Source organism: Gobius niger (assembly GCF_951799975.1).
Source record: "Gobius niger genome assembly, chromosome: 12".
In the NCBI taxonomy this organism is placed as follows: domain Eukaryota; kingdom Metazoa; phylum Chordata; class Actinopteri; order Gobiiformes; family Gobiidae; genus Gobius; species Gobius niger.
Window position 1 is genome coordinate 17,525,601 of NC_136863.1, and position 19,622 is coordinate 17,545,222.

The 19,622-nt window shown below is 43.1% G+C and overlaps 2 protein-coding genes across 2 annotated transcripts in view; both read right to left on the bottom strand.

Moving 5' to 3' along the window:
* Positions 1 to 214: 214 nt before the first annotated feature.
* On the bottom strand, positions 215 to 16,190 carry zcchc14 (zinc finger, CCHC domain containing 14). The gene is made up of 15 exons (XM_079567506.1): positions 15,788 to 16,190; positions 15,420 to 15,685; positions 14,665 to 15,165; positions 12,400 to 12,591; positions 10,003 to 10,147; positions 7,609 to 7,679; positions 7,453 to 7,524; positions 7,305 to 7,366; positions 6,462 to 6,640; positions 4,137 to 4,173; positions 3,614 to 4,061; positions 3,400 to 3,497; positions 2,073 to 2,170; positions 738 to 1,985; positions 215 to 533 (listed from the first exon to the last, which is right to left on the bottom strand). Exons 3-15 carry the CDS (start codon positions 15,157 to 15,159, stop codon positions 478 to 480), a joined length of 3,201 nt encoding a protein of 1,066 aa, XP_079423632.1. The 5' UTR covers positions 15,160 to 15,165; positions 15,420 to 15,685; positions 15,788 to 16,190; the 3' UTR covers positions 215 to 477.
* A 2,443-nt stretch (positions 16,191 to 18,633) lies between these two features.
* Positions 18,634 to 19,622, bottom strand: part of jph3b (junctophilin 3b) — a 35,649-nt gene continuing 34,660 nt past the window's right edge. Inside the window, 1 exon segment of the mRNA XM_079567507.1 lies at positions 18,634 to 19,222. Within this exon segment, the coding sequence (XP_079423633.1) occupies positions 19,142 to 19,222 (81 nt within the window). The 3' untranslated portion in view covers positions 18,634 to 19,141.

Consider the following 19,622-nt stretch of genomic DNA (forward strand, 5'->3'; position numbering starts at 1 on the left):
CTGGTTTAGATTTCGTGGGGCTCATATTTTTCCTGAAGTGATAAAAGTTTGAGAATTGATTTATCTATTTCTTAGTTGAAATAGTTGATACAGCTTTGGCTCTTTTTACCGTGAACCAACAGCTCACTCAACATATGAACTTTAACCTGAAACAACTGCATTTCCAAACTGTAACCTCGTTTGTCACATAAATTGCACTTTTTTAAATCCTGTTTTGTTGTAAACATCATATGCATGTCTAACTAGTGTTCACAAATTTTTCACATGAACATAAACTTGTCATCATTAAAAGTGCAGCTAAAATAATATGTGTGCTCAATACAACAGAGGTTTGAGGCAGAGCTCAAGCTTTGGATGAACTATAAAAAAGCACACAGCCACATCTTATGGCACTTTTGTTGTGCAAAATGTAATCTTTAAATATCTAATGTGTTGATGCTGGTGCCAGAAAGTGAGGTTCTCCTCAGACAGGGCTGGTTAGTCTCCCGAGTCCTTGGTGTCACTGTGAGAGCTGTACTTCAGTCGAAACAAACCTGCAAAATACAGAAAATGTATATTCAAATATATATTCAGCAAGAAGATTTTTTAACCCTGTTGCGCCACCTACAGAAACATCTAGACTTTAACAAATTCACATACACGAACAAATACAGTAAGTACCAATGTGTAATTCCGTCAATATCAAAGTAAAAAAATCTGTCTAATTTAATACAGCAACATGAGTTTGTGGTCCACACCTTGCTGGGCTGAGTCCATGGACGGCTGCTTACAGTCGTCTGCCCTGTGTCCGATGGCGCCACAGTTATAACATGACAGGTTCCCAACCACCTGCTTCTGGCCTACATTTCCCAGCATGCCAAGGTAGTGACCGTGCTGCAGCTCAGTTGATTGTGGGCTGTGGCGGTAAACAGGCGGCACCATCATTGGATAGGGGAAGTTACCCGAGGAGCTGGACGAGGCAATAAGGGGGCTGAACTGGAGCAGGGGTCCCAACGTGAAGAGGGAAGGCCCAGGTGTGAACTGCTGCAGGTACCCTGCTGTAGCATATCCCGGCATTGTCCCGTAGGCGCCGCAGTTACCACGACAACCACATGAGCTACAGACACACGGCGAAGGGGTGTGGTCCACCGGCCCGCAGTCTAGTGATGGAGCAGAAGGGGAGGGGCTGGAGGTTGGAGGGTAGTAGCTATTTCGAAGAACGGTGCAACCCGTGGCCACAAGCCCAGTCTGAGACTTAGACGTGGGACAGGAGGAGACCAGGGGGCAGGAGTAGGGTCCTGATGCGGTGGGAGGGGAGGACGACGACGACAGGTGGAAGTGCACCGGGGGGTGTGAGACGTGATGGTGGCTGTTAGAGGTGGACGTTAAAGCTGAACTGGTCTCAACCATAAGTCCCACTGCACCACTGACGAGCCCCCGACAGACCACCGAGTCCTGCTGCAGTCCAGGAGGAGACCCGTCCACGCTGAGGCCCGGGAAAAGAGTCTCTAGCCTCACCCCCATCCCGACTCCTCCTGAGCCAAAACCAGCTCCAAAGCCCAGAGGTTTCGACCGGTCGTCAGAGGGAAGGGGCGGGGGAGGTCTGGGTTTCCGCGGGGAAGTCATGATACGGGCCGGGTTTGCAAGAGGAGAGAGGCGGCTCTGCTGGGGGAAACCGGCCTGTGGTGGGAATGAGGTCTGAGGGATGCTGAAGGAGGGAGGAGGAGGAGGCTCGGTCTGAACGGGCAGCACCTGCGCAGTGGGGCGTGTGGAACCAGCGGGACAGCTAGAGTTCAGGACATAAAAACTAGATCTGTCCTTCTCAGGGCTGGCACCAAGCACGTCCGGACCAGACACACGTCGATGGAAGTCTCTGGTCCTGTCGAAGCTGGATTCGCAGCAGAGAGGGGTTCGAGGGGAGCAGGGGGAGCTGGAGTATCCCGAGGAGGAGCTGCTGTCCGATACCGGAGCGTGATGGGCCCCTGCCTCCACCTCCACTCTCAACTCTGATGTAAAAAAAAACATATTTTGCTTTGGTCGATCATCATGGAGGTACTGACAGGGAGCAGCAACGTCATTGTGAGAATGTTTACCTGCATTTGAGGCGTGGAGTGCTGAGGGCCCCATGTAACTAGAGGGAGTCACTCTGGCGATCCCACTGCATAACCTCTTCTCCATCTTCATCTCCCTGCTGGAAACATGTGCATTAGTGATTAACCTGGTTTGTTTAGTGACCAAATAAGATTCTGATTCTGTATGTATAATTAAAGCTCATTATAACGGTTTATAATCAACTTGATGAAAGTCAATGCGCTTAGAAGGAACTATTCTTGGACCAAAGCCACTGATAAGCAATTGTTGAGCCAGCTGCACATGCAACTTCTGGGAGAATACCAGGGCGTCTGGTGGTGTACAGACTGGGGTGAGTAGCTGGAAGGTGAGCAGAGTTAGGGATGAGGACAAATCACATCTGTTGCAGGGGCAGAACAATTGAGAACAAACAAAGCTTGTGCTTTTTTAGGAATGGTATGTAAGGTTCTCTAGTTTGGTAATTGTTGACTAATCCAGTTTATCAGGAGTCTGATTCTGATAAACAGTAAAGACTCTATTGCATTGAATTTCTTTGAGACTGGGCATAGTGATTTTGAGAATGCAGTAAAAAATACAACAATGGGTATAGTCATGATTTCGTGGTTCTTGGTGTGAAAGGTTTGAGAGTCACTGCCCTACAAAGATGTTATAAACTGTCTGTAACAACAGCACCGCCTGCCACCACCAGGGGGAGACAGCATCACGTTTGTGTTGGTGCTCTTGTCATCTTTATGGAAAACCACCGCTGGATATTTCCAGGAGTGTTCCCTGTTTAAACATGCACACACACGTGCAGCCGCTCTAATGGAGCTGTTGATATTCAGGATGGAAACTCGATTGAAGAATAATAACTCCAGGATCACACCAGGAATACTGACTGTGTAGTTGTTTTATGTTTGTGAATGTGTTTTAGGAGGTTATCTCGTCAAGTACATCTTATCTCTAAGCGCAAGTTAACTATTGACACTGAAGCTTAAGATCAGCCTTCCTGTTAATTGTTAATAGTACCTGATACACTGGACTCACAACTGGTGCAATAGGTATAAAGTGTGACCTATTTTATCTTGTTAACGGGTCGAACACATCCTTTTTGGATTGGCTTGTGGTAAAAGGGAAGCTCAATTTAAAAGTGAGATGTCGGACCCATTTTGTACAGTGAAAACCTCATTTGATTTTCTCCAGATGTTTTGGCAGACTGTGAGCGTATGAGACTGGAAAAGTATGTACAGTGTAATAACTTATGATGGGTAAACCTGTCATAGCCTGTCATGGCCACATGGTGCAGACTCCCATTTGAGAACAATGAGTTTTCTTATAACAGCTACTTACTCCACAGACTTCTGCAGCTCAAGTTGAGTCTTCAGTTTCTTTTTGGCTCCTTGGGTTAGGTCATACTTGTTCAGGTCCTCTTCTGTCAACGCTAAAAACTGGGAAAATGTGAAAAGATTCACATTCACATTCACACAGAGGAAAAAAAATCCAATCAGTCAATTTAAAATAAAATGGCAACATTAGCAAGCCTGTCTGGGCAGCATCACACTACCTCCTCCATGGTGAGCTGTTTAAAGACCGGGTAGTACTTGTGAAGCCGCAGTTTCCTGAGCCAGTCCAGGATCCCGTTCTGCTCTGGAGCCTGAGCCTGTGCGGACAGCAACTGATGGGACGGGGGTCGAGAGTGGAAATGGGAGTACGAGAGGGTTTGGGGATGGGAGTGTGGAAGCGGGACCTGACTGGGCTGACCGGTGGCTGTCTGTAGATGATGTTGGGGATATGACTGCGGCTGGGCTAAAGGGACGGGCTGGTGCTGTGCCGGAGGATCGCCTGAGCTGAGATGGGGTGGAGGCAGAGGCGGCAGCTGGAGGGAATGCTGTGGGTGTGGAAAGGCCACAGGGAGCGGAGCAGGGAGGGATGAGATCGAGATAGAGGGACGGGGCATTGAAGGACTCTGGGTGCTGACTACGGGCAGGACACTAGCCACTTTATACACAGCCCTGTGAGAGATACAGGCAGAAGACGAGGTTCAGCATAAAACAATTGAAAAGCAAAAATGAGACTTAAGACCTGACCTGTTGACGCCCTTGTGCTGCACCATGAAACCAGGATCTAAACAAAGAAAAAACAATGGTGCTAAAGGTGATCCTTTTGGGACTCCTTGTTTGAGTGGTAGAGTAGGTGAGACTGTTCTAATCTTTACACACTCTGATCTGTCATTTAAAGGGGCTAGATGCAAGTTGGCCATTTTATACTCACTACTGCCACCTCAGGTCATACGTGTAACTGCACCTTCTATATTAAGCTCGTGCGTGACGGCACTTCAGACCCGAAGTAACACATTTTTAAGTGACAGTGCAGGATTTTAGAGGCAGTTGTGGTGAACAGGTCTGGGCTCATTCTACACATTAGGACATTGTTGGAACATGTAGGGGGAGGAAAATACATAATTTTAACATTTTTAAACTCTGTATAGTTCCTTTAAATAGAAAGAAACTGGGCGAGGTTTGAGTAGGGTATGAGTCGAATAATTCACGATTATGTAAACATTATTGGTGGAAGTACAAAGGTTGGTTGGTGGTTGAATGTCCTTTTGGGAAGACATATTGGGCATGTTAGCCATATTCCTATGACCGACTATGGCCAAGGAGACCACATGTCCCTCTTTTGGTTGTACTGCAGAGCCTAGTCTGTCTTTGCCCCCAGTCGCACCTATTTAAATAATGTCCCCTTTTAATTTTGCCAAGAGCATTATTAGTTATATTATAAGTTTCATTTTCAAGTCCATCCCACCATGTCCCACTCAACTACACAACATCTCACACTTTTACTACAACTCCTGCGACATTTACAGATAGCATGAATCCACCAGTGGTCAGATTTTGAGAGATGTAAGAGACCATTTTTCATAAATGCTTCATGATCACATTTCAGTCATTAACAGCTCAAGTTATTTCAAGAACAGGAAAGACAAATACATTTCATGGCCCCGTCCTCTCTAGGATATAGACGCACACAGCACATTTTAAATATACTGCGATGAAGTCACACTCAGAGATCAATGGCATTCACACTCTTCAACATGAAGTCACAGGCGACTCAACACAAACATGCCACACTGAATTCCCCGACCAAAATAGTATCAGCTCTCTGTAGCACCTTCACAACACAGACCAAACACTCCCAGTGGACTCACCTATTTATCTTCTTAGTTCAATGTGGCAATATCAACAGGATCATCGTTTGCATCTTAAATGGGCCATTTCTTACATGATTTCAATACAATCGATTCAAGATCACTATTAGTTTGGCTTTTTTTTTTAACTCCACATAGATAGGCCCCATTCAAATCTTCAAACATATGGACTTGCATTTAACCTCTTAACCCCCACCAGAACCGAGACATTCTCTCCAGTTAGGCTTCACCCAAATCTCAAAGCTTCATGACTGGAGAGCAACAGGGAAGCACCTCATTTGAAAGCTAAGACCTACAAAAGTGATTGTAACTTTGTTGCGTTGGCGCTACATTTTTGAAGCATTTTTGTCAGGTTTTGTTACCTTTTCATAGCTTTTTTTGGTTGCGTTTCTGGCTCATTTTTTGTTGTGTTTTTGTTATGTTATTGTTTCTTTTTCATGACTTTTTATGTTGCTTTTTTGCCATATTTTAGCCATGTTTTGTCACTTTTTAGTTGTGTAATTGTCTCGTTATTGTTTCTTTTTCATGACTTTTTATGTTGCTTTTTTGCCATATTTTAGCCATGTTTTGTCACTTTTTAGTTGTGTAATTGTCACGTTATTGTTTCTTTTTCATGACTTTTTATGTTGCTTTTTTGCCATATTTTAACCATATTTTGTCACTTTTTAGTTGTGTAATTGTCTCGTTATTGTTTCTTTTTCATGACTTTTTATGTTGCTTTTTTGCCATATTTCAACCATGTTTTGTCACTTTTTAATTGTGTAGTTCTCACATTATTGTTTCTTTTTTTTTAATGACTTTTTATGTTGCTTTTCTGTCATGTTTTCATAACGTTTTTGCCTCGTTTTCGTCACTATTTTGATGCTTTTTTTTAAGCTTTGTAACTTAGGTAAAACCAAACTGGAGAAAATGTGCTCGGTTGAGGTGGGGGTTAAGAGGTTAAACGAGAAGTACAAAGGCTTGTAATGAGGTCTACATCAGAAAATCAGGGGGTGAAGGAGGCCGTGTCTGAAAGATCTATAATCATGCCCAGCCCTCATGCAGGACTGTGTTTCCAGCTGTCACACACCTGGGATAAAGCCGTGCGGAGGATGCCCTGGACGTGATTTGGTGCCAACACCGGGATGACCCAATTGATCAGGTGTGCATAATTAAACGTGTATATGTCTGCGGTACAGGAAGTTGTACGAGATCATGTACTTACTAGGGCCGGAGGTAAAGGAACAGGTGGTTGCCGTGGGAGCAGAAGCGTGTGCGGAGGGCAGAGGTGGCAGAGGGGGGGGGTTCGCAGTCGGGACAGCGGGTGAGAGAGGCCTGGTCGCTGTGAAAAACAACTGGACGCTGTGGTGTTGCAGCATGTGCGAGGGCAGTGTGCTCAGGCACCTGTGGGGCGGTCAACATTACACACATGAATCAAGAGAGGAACATTCTAGACTCTAGGCTCTTCAGGCTCTGTTGAATTGAAGCCTCTGTATTTGGCTTCCTACAGTCAAAGCAACATCTCCGTGGAAACGAGCGAGTGATGTCCCACTTCCAAAGGCACGAGTCGGATCAGAGGAGAGGAGAGCCCGCTCACATGTGTAAATATCACCAATAAAAACTCTCTTCATGAAACCAGTACTTGTATTTGATATATTGATTGAAATGTCATGCAGGGTGGCTTTAACCTCTTACCTCCCACCGAAACCTTTTCTACAGTTCGGCATTACCCAAATCTAAAAGCTTCTTGAAAAAAAGCTTCACAATAACGACCAAAACGAGACGTAAATGAAGATCAAAACAGGCGACAAAAAAGTGATGAAAAAGAAACAAAATCGCAACAAAAATACGACGAAAAAGTGACGACAGCGAAGGAAAAACAACAACAAGGAAAAATCTTAGGCCAGTTTAGTAGATCTTAGCTTTCAAATGATTTGCACTGGCTTATAGGCTGTAAAGCTTTTAGATTTGGGTAAAATGGGCTCGGTTTAAATAAACGTTTTCTGCTATAAAACTGTAAAAACTATTATTATTATTAAAAACACTTGGTGAAGCAGATGAAACCCACCTTGGATCCATGTTTTGAGGGACAAATTTATCCACGTCTTCATCCGAGAAAGTCTGAGACAGCTTCACAAAACAAATTACATTATTTTATCACGTCCCTTGTGATCTTTGGCATCTGAATGCGTGAATGTCTGATTTTGAGTCCTGACCTGTGTTAGCAGTTCAGTCACTTCTTGTTTAGTCCGAACAACAGAGGAAACAAATCCATCCGACCACTGAGTCTGTCAAGGGTCAATACAAGTTAGAAATAAGGATACAGAGTTGGAAATAACAATGCATTCTATTTAAGAGTTTCTTTAGTTTACCTCAAAGATTAATTCAGTGCTGTCTTCCGATCTGTTTGTGACTCCTCTCAGTACGACCCGCTCAATTATCACTACAACAAAAGACAATTCATCATTTCACATTTTTGTACATACAAGAATAATTGACAACTGTGTTAGGGCTGCAGATTTGGAAGATTCGGCAACTCTCTTGATATTGTAATAACGTTAAACCACTACAACACTGTATGTTCCACTGAGTTTAAACAAAAATGGTAAGCAGTTTGTTCTGCCATCAAATTGTATGAAAATAGAACTTGAAATTATGTGCATTAGGCTTTGAAAGGGAGATTCTACGTCCTGGGTTTCCCCCTGGACTCGGTGGAGGAGGTGAGCGACAGGAGGGTGTTAGCCAAGCTCATCTCCATCATGGACAACACCTCCCACCCCCTGAACGGGACCGTAGAGGAGCTGAGCAGCTCTTTCAGTGGCCGACTGAGACACCCTCAGTGCGCTGCACAAAGTCCTTAATCCCCACTGCTGTACAACAAGACTCTGTATCAGATACTTATACTGTAAACTTGCACTGCCAATGCCGACCATGATATTCTACTTTGAATAGTCTGTTCTCATTTTTCTCCCTTATTGTTTATATTTCTGCCCCTAAGATTTCTGCTTTTACTCACTGTACATAAGATACCTCTTTTACTGTTTAACTATTTGCACATTTCCTGTCTATTTGCACAACCTGAGTGATCTTATTGAGAGCCGAAATCAACAAGTGAATTTCTCCATTGTGAGATCAAAAAAGGATTATCTTATCTTATCTTATCTTATCTTCTCTTAAAGTACATTGTGAGGAAACTAAAACTGAGGATGCTTTAATATTAGGTTGCAGTTCACCCTATTGCACCCCTGTAGATCTGGGCCTGGTTAAAACAAGGATGAAATACAATTAAATCAAAATAACTATGAATAAAGCTGAACTTTTGTACAAGTTTAGGTGACTTGCACTTCAGCGATGTTGCGATATATTGTAGCTTCCTTCTTGCATTATGGATATTGGGTCACCTAATTTTGCAATATTGTGGAGCCCTACCTCGTATCAAGTTTGACTAATTTAATCTGGCTCCTCCTTGAATAAGACCTCATTGGTGATAACCTCAAGTTTCAGGGAGAAAAAGAGTCGGGAAAATGTACACATTTACACAAAGGTTTTACAAAAGACCTAATTGTTTGCTTCTCATCTTCTCTGTTGTATAAATTTAGCTAATGCTTGTGCGAGACGTGCCTCGGGTGTTGAGGCATTTTGTGACTGCTCCTCTCCCATTACACGTCTGTCATTAGATATTACGAACTGAACTCAAATTGTGGGAAAGTGTGCAGTGTTTAGACAAGTCCCACACGCCCATTTGGACTCCAGTAGAAGAAGCACAGACTGATGCATAAATGTAAAGGTACAAGGTATAGTATTCAAGAAAATAAAAAAATGTCCCAATGTAATTTATAATCTCTTTTTCTCCAGTACAATAGTTGGTGAACAATACAAATTCCATAAAAAAATATGGCAAAAGAAGCAGGAAAATGTGTAGAAAACACCCAAACTTTTTCAATCATTTTGAAATGATCACTTATATCTTTTAATGCATTAAGGATTTCATTCATTCAAACCTTAGCCGGACAATTTCTCATATTCCTATACACATTTACCTTTGTTCAAGTCAGCTCAGCCTGGATTCAAATTCAAATGAAGTTTGATGGTTTATTTCTGACTGGCATCGTTTTGCATTGTCCACTGTCTTGTTCCCTGTTTTAAAACGTCTCATTGCAGTGTTTTTTTAATGCTGTGTGCTGCACTATGAAAAAACATTATAACTAAAATTTGATTAAAAACTGATTAAGAGCTTCCTCATCTTCCCTAACATAACAAAGATCGCTGGCTGCAGCTTGGATAGTTGTGTCCACTACAGTCATTTACATTTCATATTGAGTGGAACATGCCGGGGCAACTAACAACATGTACTATCACAGTGTCACTGAGTGCATTCATGAAGCCACTGCCGGTTTGCTTTATTCTTGATGCGTGCCACTGAGGTATGCTGATGCTTTGGCGTTGATTGCCCCCAAAAGAACCTTGAACCTGAAACCATGTGCACACTGCAGACACACACCTAGGCCTTAGGGCCGCATTCTTGCGGCTTAGCTTAAGAGTTCAGATGTGCCAGCAGGCCGCATCATGTTGGACTGGGCTTAACTCTGTGTGTGCAGATGTCAGCACGTGATGTCAACACTCCACTGCAGACACGGGTCAGACTTACAGGCTGCGACTTAAAAAAGGAAATGCACACTGGCAACTCATATTATATTTAACTGAGAGTCTAGTCTCATTGGACTAAAAATGAACTCCATTCATGAATGTTTACGGCTGAGTTGTACCTTTAGTGGTTCTGCCGTGGTGGCTTTTAGCTGTGTCCTGGTTGTGAGCAGTGGGTTGAGCAGGAGGTAGAGGCGATGGAGGCGGGACATCGTGCTGTGGGTTCTGATCCCCTCTCCGAACAGCAGAAAGGTCTCGGTTTGAAGTCTAAAAAACATGACGTATATTCATCAGACAATTGAAATGTGCATCTTTATATTAGATTGGTGCACTATAATATTTGATCAGATTCTCCTTTGAGAACGGAAGCATTTTTTTACAATCCCGAACACTATAGCTCTTTATGATGCAATCTATTCTCTCTTAAACAGATAATAAAACATGAATAAAACCACTTTTGTGCTACTATCATCACACTCTTCAAACTGAATATAGCAAAGCAAACTATGCCTCAATTGTGTGGTGCTTATTTTTATTCTAAACATATTGCTTTTGGGACTAAAATACTCATAATTTTTACTGCTCACATCTGCCAAAAACAACAGGCTGTGTTTAGCATTTCCGGACATGAGTTACTGTCACAAAAACATGGACGGAGCAGCTTAAAGTATTATTACATTCTCTTGTGTTTTTCAACGTTAAAAGAAGGATCACTTACACTTAAATGTACAACAGTGTAAATGTCTGTGCTCTGAGTCATTCTGCTCCTCATAACTCACACAATTACAGATGGCATGAGGAGAAGAATCTGAAAACAATTAAGCGAGCTACTGCCACATCCGCATGATCCTCCCACTACCTACAACTGTTTGCATACTGCACTTTTGGGACGACATGGCAATGTTCACGACAAAATAATACAACGATACGAAGCATAACTCTGAAGCGAATACAGTAAATGTCTTAACACTGGTCGTTCTCTTGCTGTATTTTATAGCTCATTAAAGTCGTCAATTAACAGGGAGATCATGTGGTTCTGCAGAAAGCAAACACTGGTGGTTTGGCCTCTGCATTCACAGTTTTATTGTATCATTGACGCAAGATGTGTCTTCTAAATTCATCCTCAGCTATTTCCTCTGATGTGACTCCAGCTGGTTTGTGTTAAGTTCTGGTTAGTAACTCAAAGAACAGAGACAAAGTTTGAGGCAAATAACATACAATTACAGCAGGTTACAGTGCAAATATGGAAAATAAAATAATATGTTTTTGACTTCTGCAGGTTCAGAGCTGAAACTAAATCTGACGCATGACGTATTGAGCATCGGGTATGGCTCAGGGGAAGTCACATTTTATTGACACACTATACATCGCTTAAAGATTAGGCAACTCTTCAACGTCTAAAAAGATCATTCACTGTTTAAAAGACCCTTCATTCAATAACAAGTATGAATATCACGACTGGAAAAAGTTTAAAACTTTAAAAAGTGGTCCAAAATCAACTTGAGACATGAGCGTTCCAAAGCCACCCATTATATCAGAAATGATTTTTCCACAAGGCCATAAGCATGTTTATTTTAACATGATATGAAACTCAAATCCTTCCACCCCAGACTAAACACATGAGACTAGATCTCAGTGGGAGCAGTGACAGCATGGTGACTTTCCAACATGAGAACACATTACTAAAGCACGAGGGCAGGTGACAGTGCTGAGCTACCTCATGTTAAAATGTTTACGAGGTGTTGAGCACTTCTTCCACTTCTGATCAGGGCCAGACAGCAGTTTTCCCTTACAACAGGTCAAGACACCTCTGCTCATGTAAACCCTCCTCCAGTAAAAACAGTGTAGTAAATGTTTGTACTGAAGGTGCGAGTAACTGAGCTGAAGGCTGTGTGAAAGTGATAAAAGTGTGTTTGTCTTTCACAATGAAAGTCTGTCATTGGCTGCAGAGCGCGGAGGGAAGGATGAGAGCCACAGAGGGCCAGCGTTTACAGCTTCCTGGGGATTCACTGGAGACGCTCTCACTCACCACAGCGGGTTGATTTCAGCATGCAGAAATGTGCTGACCTGCACTAAGCAGGAGCCAAGGGCAACAAAACACTAAATACAAACGCTCCTCTTTGAGTCGGGTACTTTCCCTTCACTGCTCACACATGTTTAAACAGACGGGGCTGCACGTCTGTATGTGTGTGCCAGACAGACACAAGGAGCAGAGAGGAAGGCCCAGACTTTAGACTTTCTATCGTACTGCAATATGCTCTTGTCATAAATAAACTGAAGGCTTTATGTATCAGCATGTGCTGTAGTTGTTGTGCCTGGTCTGGTTCTTCTCTATCAAACTGCCAATTACTCAGGGGCACTACCAAAGAAACCTGAATCTAAAATGAACTCTATGCACAGCTTCAGTTAAAAAGGTGTTTTACTTTTTTTTCCCTGAAGTATAATAAACATTTAAAAAGTAGAACATATGAGCACTAGCGGTCCATGTTCATGTTAAGAGGAATGGTGTTGGCGCGTACCTTGTGCCAACACGTGCAGTGTGTTTGGCAGGGCTGGCAGGCTGGTGGAGACAGGTATGAGGTGCTGGAGTCAGGCACAGAGGGGGGCAATGAGGCCTGGGGCAGCGGATTCTGGGAAGGTGAGTTCTGCTGAGGTGGAGAAGGACAGTCTGCGGGGACATCCTGCGCCTCTGCTGCCTCTCTGCTGCTCACCTGCAAAACAAAACTCTGTTAGAGATGCAGACATAAAATGTACTGCTTAATGGTCCAACGTTGATCTTTGGATTTGATTTTTATTTTAGAGCTAATCTTCAGTCCATTACGCTGACACTAAACTCTAATTAGTTGTAACTGCAGGTCATCTACTTCATTAGTGCTTGTGCTTCACAGCTAGAAGGTCCTGGGTTTGATTCCCACCTGGACGGGGTCTTTCTACAAGTCACCCCAGCGGCATTGAGGATGGGTCAAATGCAAAGTATGAATTTCCCTACGGGGATTAATAAAGTATAACTTACTTACTCATCATCTGCTGTAGAGAGCACTTGAACTCGCTCGTATACATTTTTTTTAGAACCTTTATTGGTCGTTTTTATTTGTCTTTGTGGTTTTTTGTGCAGGTTTTGGTCTTATGGTTTAGGCATAGGTTTAACACCAGAAGCACTTTTATTTAATTGTCTTTATACAAACCAGCAAAGCCTCACAGAGATTTCAGAATCTCATTTTCAAAGGAATTATGGCCCTGAGTAGGGACCCCAGAGCACCCAGGCATGAGGAGAACATGCAAACTCCACATAGAAAAGCGGAGTTTGGAGTTCACTTCTTGCATTGGGAGGGCGCTAACACTACACCACTGAGCCGTAAATGTCATGGCACATTACTTTTACGTAGGGCAACCTTTGACATTTATCCATGTCCACAAGTCTTTGTAATAATAAAAGCATTTATTCCCAATTACTTAATATCCATAGGTGAAGGCTGTTTACACCTCAAGAACTGATACTCCGGGGCGACTCTCCTGCCCCTCAAACACTTTCTCTTCTTGCTCATTGCTGAAGCCTCAGACAGATGGGTCTGATGTATGGGCAAAGACAAATTAGAGCAGAGTATACTTGAAGGAGGAGGAACCCTGCCTCCACCTGCTCCTCTGCTCTGTCATTACACCTCAGTCAGTCACAGAGTAGAGCACGTTTCCGTTTAAAACACTTTCACTGTTTCCAGCATTATAATGAAATATCAAAATATGTAATCATGTTTACCTACCAGCTTTAATGGGCTAGGTTAGCAACTTTCATTGGTGGCAGAGCGATACAGTCAACTAATCAGTCTGTGTTTTTTTAAGGAATTGAAAATCTTTTAAACATTTTTGGAAAGTTTTAACAGATCTCTATTGTTTTATTTCTCAAAATCATCTGGAGCCCAGAGGTCCTATGCTGGAGGCCGGCTGCATGCCTCACGTTGCCTATTCCTGCACTAAATAAACTTAAATAAACAATTTCAGTTTGTTGATGCGAGTTTGTTCTTTTTGGCTTTGATTTTTGTACTTGTTTGCAATACCGTTTTCTATTGTGTGGTGGACTACAGTGTTGGGGAGTAACTAAATACATGTAACTGTACTCTGGTGAAGTTACACGTTCATTTGAGAGTATTTAGAATACAGTTACTTTCCAAATATCAAAGGAAAACATCCCTGTATCAATCATTACATTTTAGCTCCATATTGCACAGCATTATTAAGAAAGAAATTTTAATGTTGACCTGTTTGTTCATCATGATTTAAAGCCTTATGCCACAGTTCATACAAACGCTGCTAACGCTCTATGTTCAGACCCACAGCACAGCGGTCATAATATCTCCCTTATGACCGGGATGTACAGCCAATGACAGCGCACATAACTGTTACAGGATGCGCCCCTTCACAACTGACCTCCATGCTGCGGGTATTCAGTACTGGCCTTTCTGTGAGGAGTTTTCATGTGTCCGTTTAGGTGGGGTTTCTCTAGGTGCTCTGCTTCATCCCACCAACCCAAAACATGCACAGCACACACTAATCCAAGATGCTAGTTCCAGATCTGGAGGGATGTCCCAGGGCGCTGCACAATGTGCGCCTGTCGCCCGCGGCTGCTGAGTTTGCACTGATGCACTGGCTGAGACGTAGATTAAACAATGACAAACAATGATTTGTAAATGAAAAAAAAAAAACGTAAGAATGTAAAAACTTGTATCTCCTTTGTTTTGCCTTTCGTAATAATGAATCTAATGATGTGAGTGTGTGTGCAGAGCTGTCACCTGCAGCATGTCCTGTATCTGGCTCAGCTGCTGCCTCAGGACCTGTTTTTGGTGGAAGCTGAATGCCGGGTGGTTGGAGGCCATGGTGAAAAGCAACAGGAACTGCTCCTCTGTCCTGCCATCATTGAGCGCCAGCCCATAGTTGTTAATAACAGTATCTATGTGTGTGAGTGTCCGGTACAGCACCCCCGCCGCTTCCCTGTTGTCCGAGCCGAGGAGGGCCAGGGAAACCAGCAGCTTGCTCCGGACCACCTCATCTGTGATGTTGGTGAGGCCCGACAGGTCCGTGGGGTTGTTGGCTTTGATCTCAGCGTCCCGGAGCGAGTGGTAGTCCTTACGGGCCAAGTCCTCCAGGCAAGAGCCCAGGAAGCGCAGCTCGATGGGGATGCAGAGGTCCAGCAGGCCACACAGGAACTCCACTCTCTGGGCTGAGGTGAGAGCCGAAAACCAGCAGTACACCCCCTCCCTCTGGATAGAGCTCCGGCTTTCCACCATTCTCCTCTGGGACCACACAATAACAACAAGTAAGTCCATCAGAGACCTGTGTTAGAGCCACTCTGGTAGAGGCCAATATATCAATGTGTGGGCAATTACAATATGCTACATTTGTTTCAAGTCACATGAAATTAGCTGCTATGTGTAAAGTAGTTTTCTGCATGTGCTAAATAACATAAAATGACTCATCTGGTGCAGGTTGAGTTTGACACAGGTATGGGCTAAAAGTGCAGTGGAGAATCTACACTGACAACACTCACCCCCTCAATAGACTTTGGCCACAGGAGGCTTTTTGAAGCGAACCCGCTCCTTTAGTTGGTGCACATCAGTCATATAACTTTCACCAAGCCCTCTCCTGCAAATCAGAGGTCCGATGTAAAGTGCTCAAGTGTGGCAGGCGAAGTTCAGCAGAGCCGCGTGCGGGACTGTCCCGTCAGAGCGTCTCCTGGCAGTCCGGCCCGCTCCTGCTCAGTCCTCATGCTTTCAACCCACACCAACTCAAGTTCAGCCCGCTAGCTAAACTGCGCTGGAGAATTAAAAGAAAAATGTAAGTTGCGCGGCCAATCGCTGGTAGCCGCTAAACATGCCACTAATGACACGCAGCGATATCTACATAGTCCTTCCTCACCTGGAAACGCGGTTTAAAGCCGGCACTTTGACCTTCAGAGAGTGTTCAGTTTGATCAGTCAAAGTTTTCAGCATTCTGCCATGAGACTTCAAATCGAGAAAAAACAGCTGTGTGTTACATTATCCCAACTCTGTAGTAAGCCCCGGCCGTGCTTCGGGGAATAAGTGCTCTGATTGGCTGAAGGCTCAGTCTGTCTTCAATACTTAGTGGTGATTGGTTGAAATGAATATCCGCTGCTCTGCTTTTCCACATCTTTTTCTCATGTGCTCATACATGTAAACCAAGTTACTGCTGCCCGCCTGTTACAAAAGGCAACGCTTAGTGAGTAGGTTGTACAACAGTGCGGTAAACTATATACGCTAAGCTACTGCATAGTAGGAACTATTAAGGACTCTAGAAGTTTTTACCAGTAGCCTAGTGAACAATTAATGGAAGTTTCACTTTAATAGCTTTATAGCAAGCAGCAAGTCAAGTTAAAGTTAGTGAACGCGTCGTCGAAATGTTGAGGGTTATTGACCAAAATGTAGGGAGTCTATATTATTATACTGTAGTTGTGTAATCTCTGAAGCACACAAAGCGTGTAGTTAATGTGTGTGTCCAGCAGATGGCGGTATGAAGCTGTTTACCATCGGAGACCGTGTGGCTGTAGCGCCTCAGTGACTCACACTGGATACACTGTCGCCTCGACAGGGTCCGGCTACAATTTCGCAATATCCCGCTGAACTATTAAGGTCTGTCAGAAGACCCACGATGTGTTAAAGCATTATATTCTGAAACAGGCTATTAGCCCCGCCCCAGTCACTGACGGAGGTTCAGCCTAAGTTGCTATAGTTACCGTACCCCTCCCTTTAAAGTCTCTTGACACTCCCTCTTTGCATCAGATATTACGATGTACAACACAGGCAGTATTGGCACATGACAAGATAAACAAAGAGCCAGAAGTCTGTTTCTTTCAAACACTTTCATTATTTTCTCAAAACTTAAAATTAAAACACAGTAATTTGCAGATAAAACGAGAAGGAAAGAAAGAGAGAAAGAGAGAAAGAAAGAAATTTCCAAACTAGAAAGAGAAAGAGGAGAGAGCTTGGCATGCTGAAGCATGCTGCAGATAACAGTGGCACTGGGTAGCATACCCAGACTCTTCAGCCTGGGACCAACAAAACGACTGGACTGGACTCCTGTGGCGCAGGCACATCTGACTGTATCTCATGTGGGGGCACACCACAAACACGCCTTCAGCCCAGTTGGAGTTCCAATCCTTAATTTGATCAGCGCTGTCAGGCAGAACAGCCACTCACGGCCCGGGGAAGTTGTTACCAATGACAACAGGCTCAACCGTCCCATCACGTGGAAACGGATGCACACACATGATCACACACTGTTAAGCACTGACGTGCCCGTATGAAAACAAACAGAGGCAGAAACTGAAAATATGCACACAAAATAAATCTTGGTTTGCACTTTAGCACCCTCTCTGGCATCACAACTGAGCTGAAATAATTTTACTAGAGCTGCTGCTGCTCAATCACAACATGTAGGCTACTAAAACTTCATTTTGGATGTTATACATAAAGTTTTCTGTTTTCCATATAGATAATATGGACAGATATAACAGTTCAAGTGCATGCATTATTGTATTTAATCCCATTGTGCTGCTAAAGCAAGGCAGAAGACAACATCTTTATTTTCATCTTATATTTTTTACGGTGACGGTCAAATTAAGTTGTAGAGTAGTGGTGAGAGAGTGCAGTTCAGGCAAAGTTTGACAGTAGCTGTTTTGTCTTTTAAGTGCTTTGTGAAGGATGATTTTCCTTAACATAACAGTGCCTCAAGAGCTTGGGTCCCGCACTGTGTGGAGGAGAGTGGGGTAGTGCTGGTGAACATGATGATGTCTTTATGAGAAGCTCTAGTAAAGTTCATAAACAGCATGAAAGGCCAGACCCACACCAACAGAATAACATACACACACCACGGCAAACGATTGCTTGATACAGCCACAAGTTTTCTGTAACAAGACACATGCTAGATTGTGTTGCCTGTTAGACAAATCTGCAGTAGTGGGTCTCAAACTTGTGTACCACTGCTGTTACTTGGCATCTTCTACTATTTTGATTTCATTGATATTAGATACTTTTTATTCTTGATTTAGAATTCTATTTTTTTTTCTTCTAATTTACACCCACTTTCATCGTGAATTACAACAGCCCAATCAGGTGTATGGGGACTCCTGGAGCTACGCAAGCACTTAGCAAAGGGTACTAAGAAATGTTTATGATGAAAAAAGGTGAGACTGTAAAGTATTTCAGAATTATTATAAATATTCAGACAGTTCTTTTAAATGTTTTGCAGTAAAATTATGGAATTTGAGAGCATTTTAGCTTCATTTTGAGCACAACACACAACTAAATACATATAAAAATGAGTATATATACTGAATATGAATATAGAAGTATATTTATACCCAGATAATAAATATAAATGAAAGGCTCGGGGTGCGAAACTAATTTAGTTAGAATGAAGACCAACTCTCGGTCTTCTGTCTGTCCAATCCTGGTGGTAACTGAAATGCCAGATATTTTATGAGGTGGGCTGTTTAAGAAGATGATGGTATAGGTAGTACAAAGCCGTCCTGGCACAATTTCAGTGTTTACAGAATGGTAAGTCTTCCACCTGTAGGTTCACCCCGGCGTGAACTCACTCCTCCATTTGATTTGACGTGCCGTTTAGTAGTGTGTATAGTTATTGAAAGAGAAGTTGTCGATGTTTTTGGGCGACATGATAGCAAACAAATGTGTGCATGTTGTGTGTTCATGTGTGTGCGTACGGCGACAGGGCACGGCTGTTTGCACTCAATCATTCACACACTCACAGCATCAGTAACAACCCCTGGGCAGACGGAGATCCAAAAGGCAAGAACAACGGGGGAAGTGGGGTTATAAAATAAATAGATCCATCAACATATTTTACAGCAGATACTTTGTGTTTAAATAAATTTTAAGTTACAAATCTGTTGAAAACTATGATTTGAAGATGAAAAAAGTCTGTCTTTTCAGTCTTTTCTGCCGACAGTGGAAGCGGACATCTTGCTGTAATGCCAACAGCATCTCGTGGAAACCCGGGGTACAGACTTGAGTCTCTTAATGGACTTCCTCGACTGCATTATGTCCCATGTAGCTTGTTCATTTGGACTACTCTTCTTTGGCCTCTGCATTGTGTACCTCCTTCCAGCAAACTGGACCAACTTGGCCTGGTTCAGCCCTGAAGCAGGCCAACCCCATCGGGGGGCCGCAGAGTCTTGGTTATTCTCAAATGAACTGGTATTTCCCGAAGCCGACTCCAAAAGCAGTGCCGTGTTTAAATAAAAAAGTGGATAAACAAAATGGCCACTCCGATGTTGAGCAGAATCACCATGACGACCAGGATAGAGCTGTAGGCCTGCGTGGGAGACACAGAGAGAGTGTCAGCGAGGACACACAGAGCATGAACAATATAACATGTTCAAATCCTCAAATAGCAATCACAAAATAAGATGATTTAGTAAAAAACTTTCAGGACACAAAATGACCAGCCATACAGAGAAAATAAGACATAACCACATTCCTAAGGTCACAAAACCTTTTTGTATTAGTCCATACAACTTTTCTTTTCAAATACACAACCAAAGAAGCAAAGTATAATATATATAAGTATATAAGTATAATGTTTTTGTTTATTTGATCTGTTTTATGTGTCTTTAGTTGGGACATGTAAAGCTGCTCTCATTCACATCCACACCACTGCACTCACACACTGGAGGCAAGGCGGGTAAGTGTCTGAAAGCTACAAGCGAAAAGGC

Coding starts and splice junctions, on each gene's coding strand:
- zcchc14 (XM_079567506.1), bottom strand. CDS start 15,159: ATGGTGGAAAGCCGGAGCTCTATCCAGAGGGAGGGGGTGTACTGCTGG. Junction 4,174..6,461: donor TTCCTTTACCTCCGGCCCTA/GTAAGTACATGA, acceptor TTCTTTGTTTAG/ATCCTGGTTTCATGGTGCAG. Junction 2,171..3,399: donor GAGCTGCAGAAGTCTGTGGA/GTAAGTAGCTGT, acceptor ACATGTTTCCAG/CAGGGAGATGAAGATGGAGA.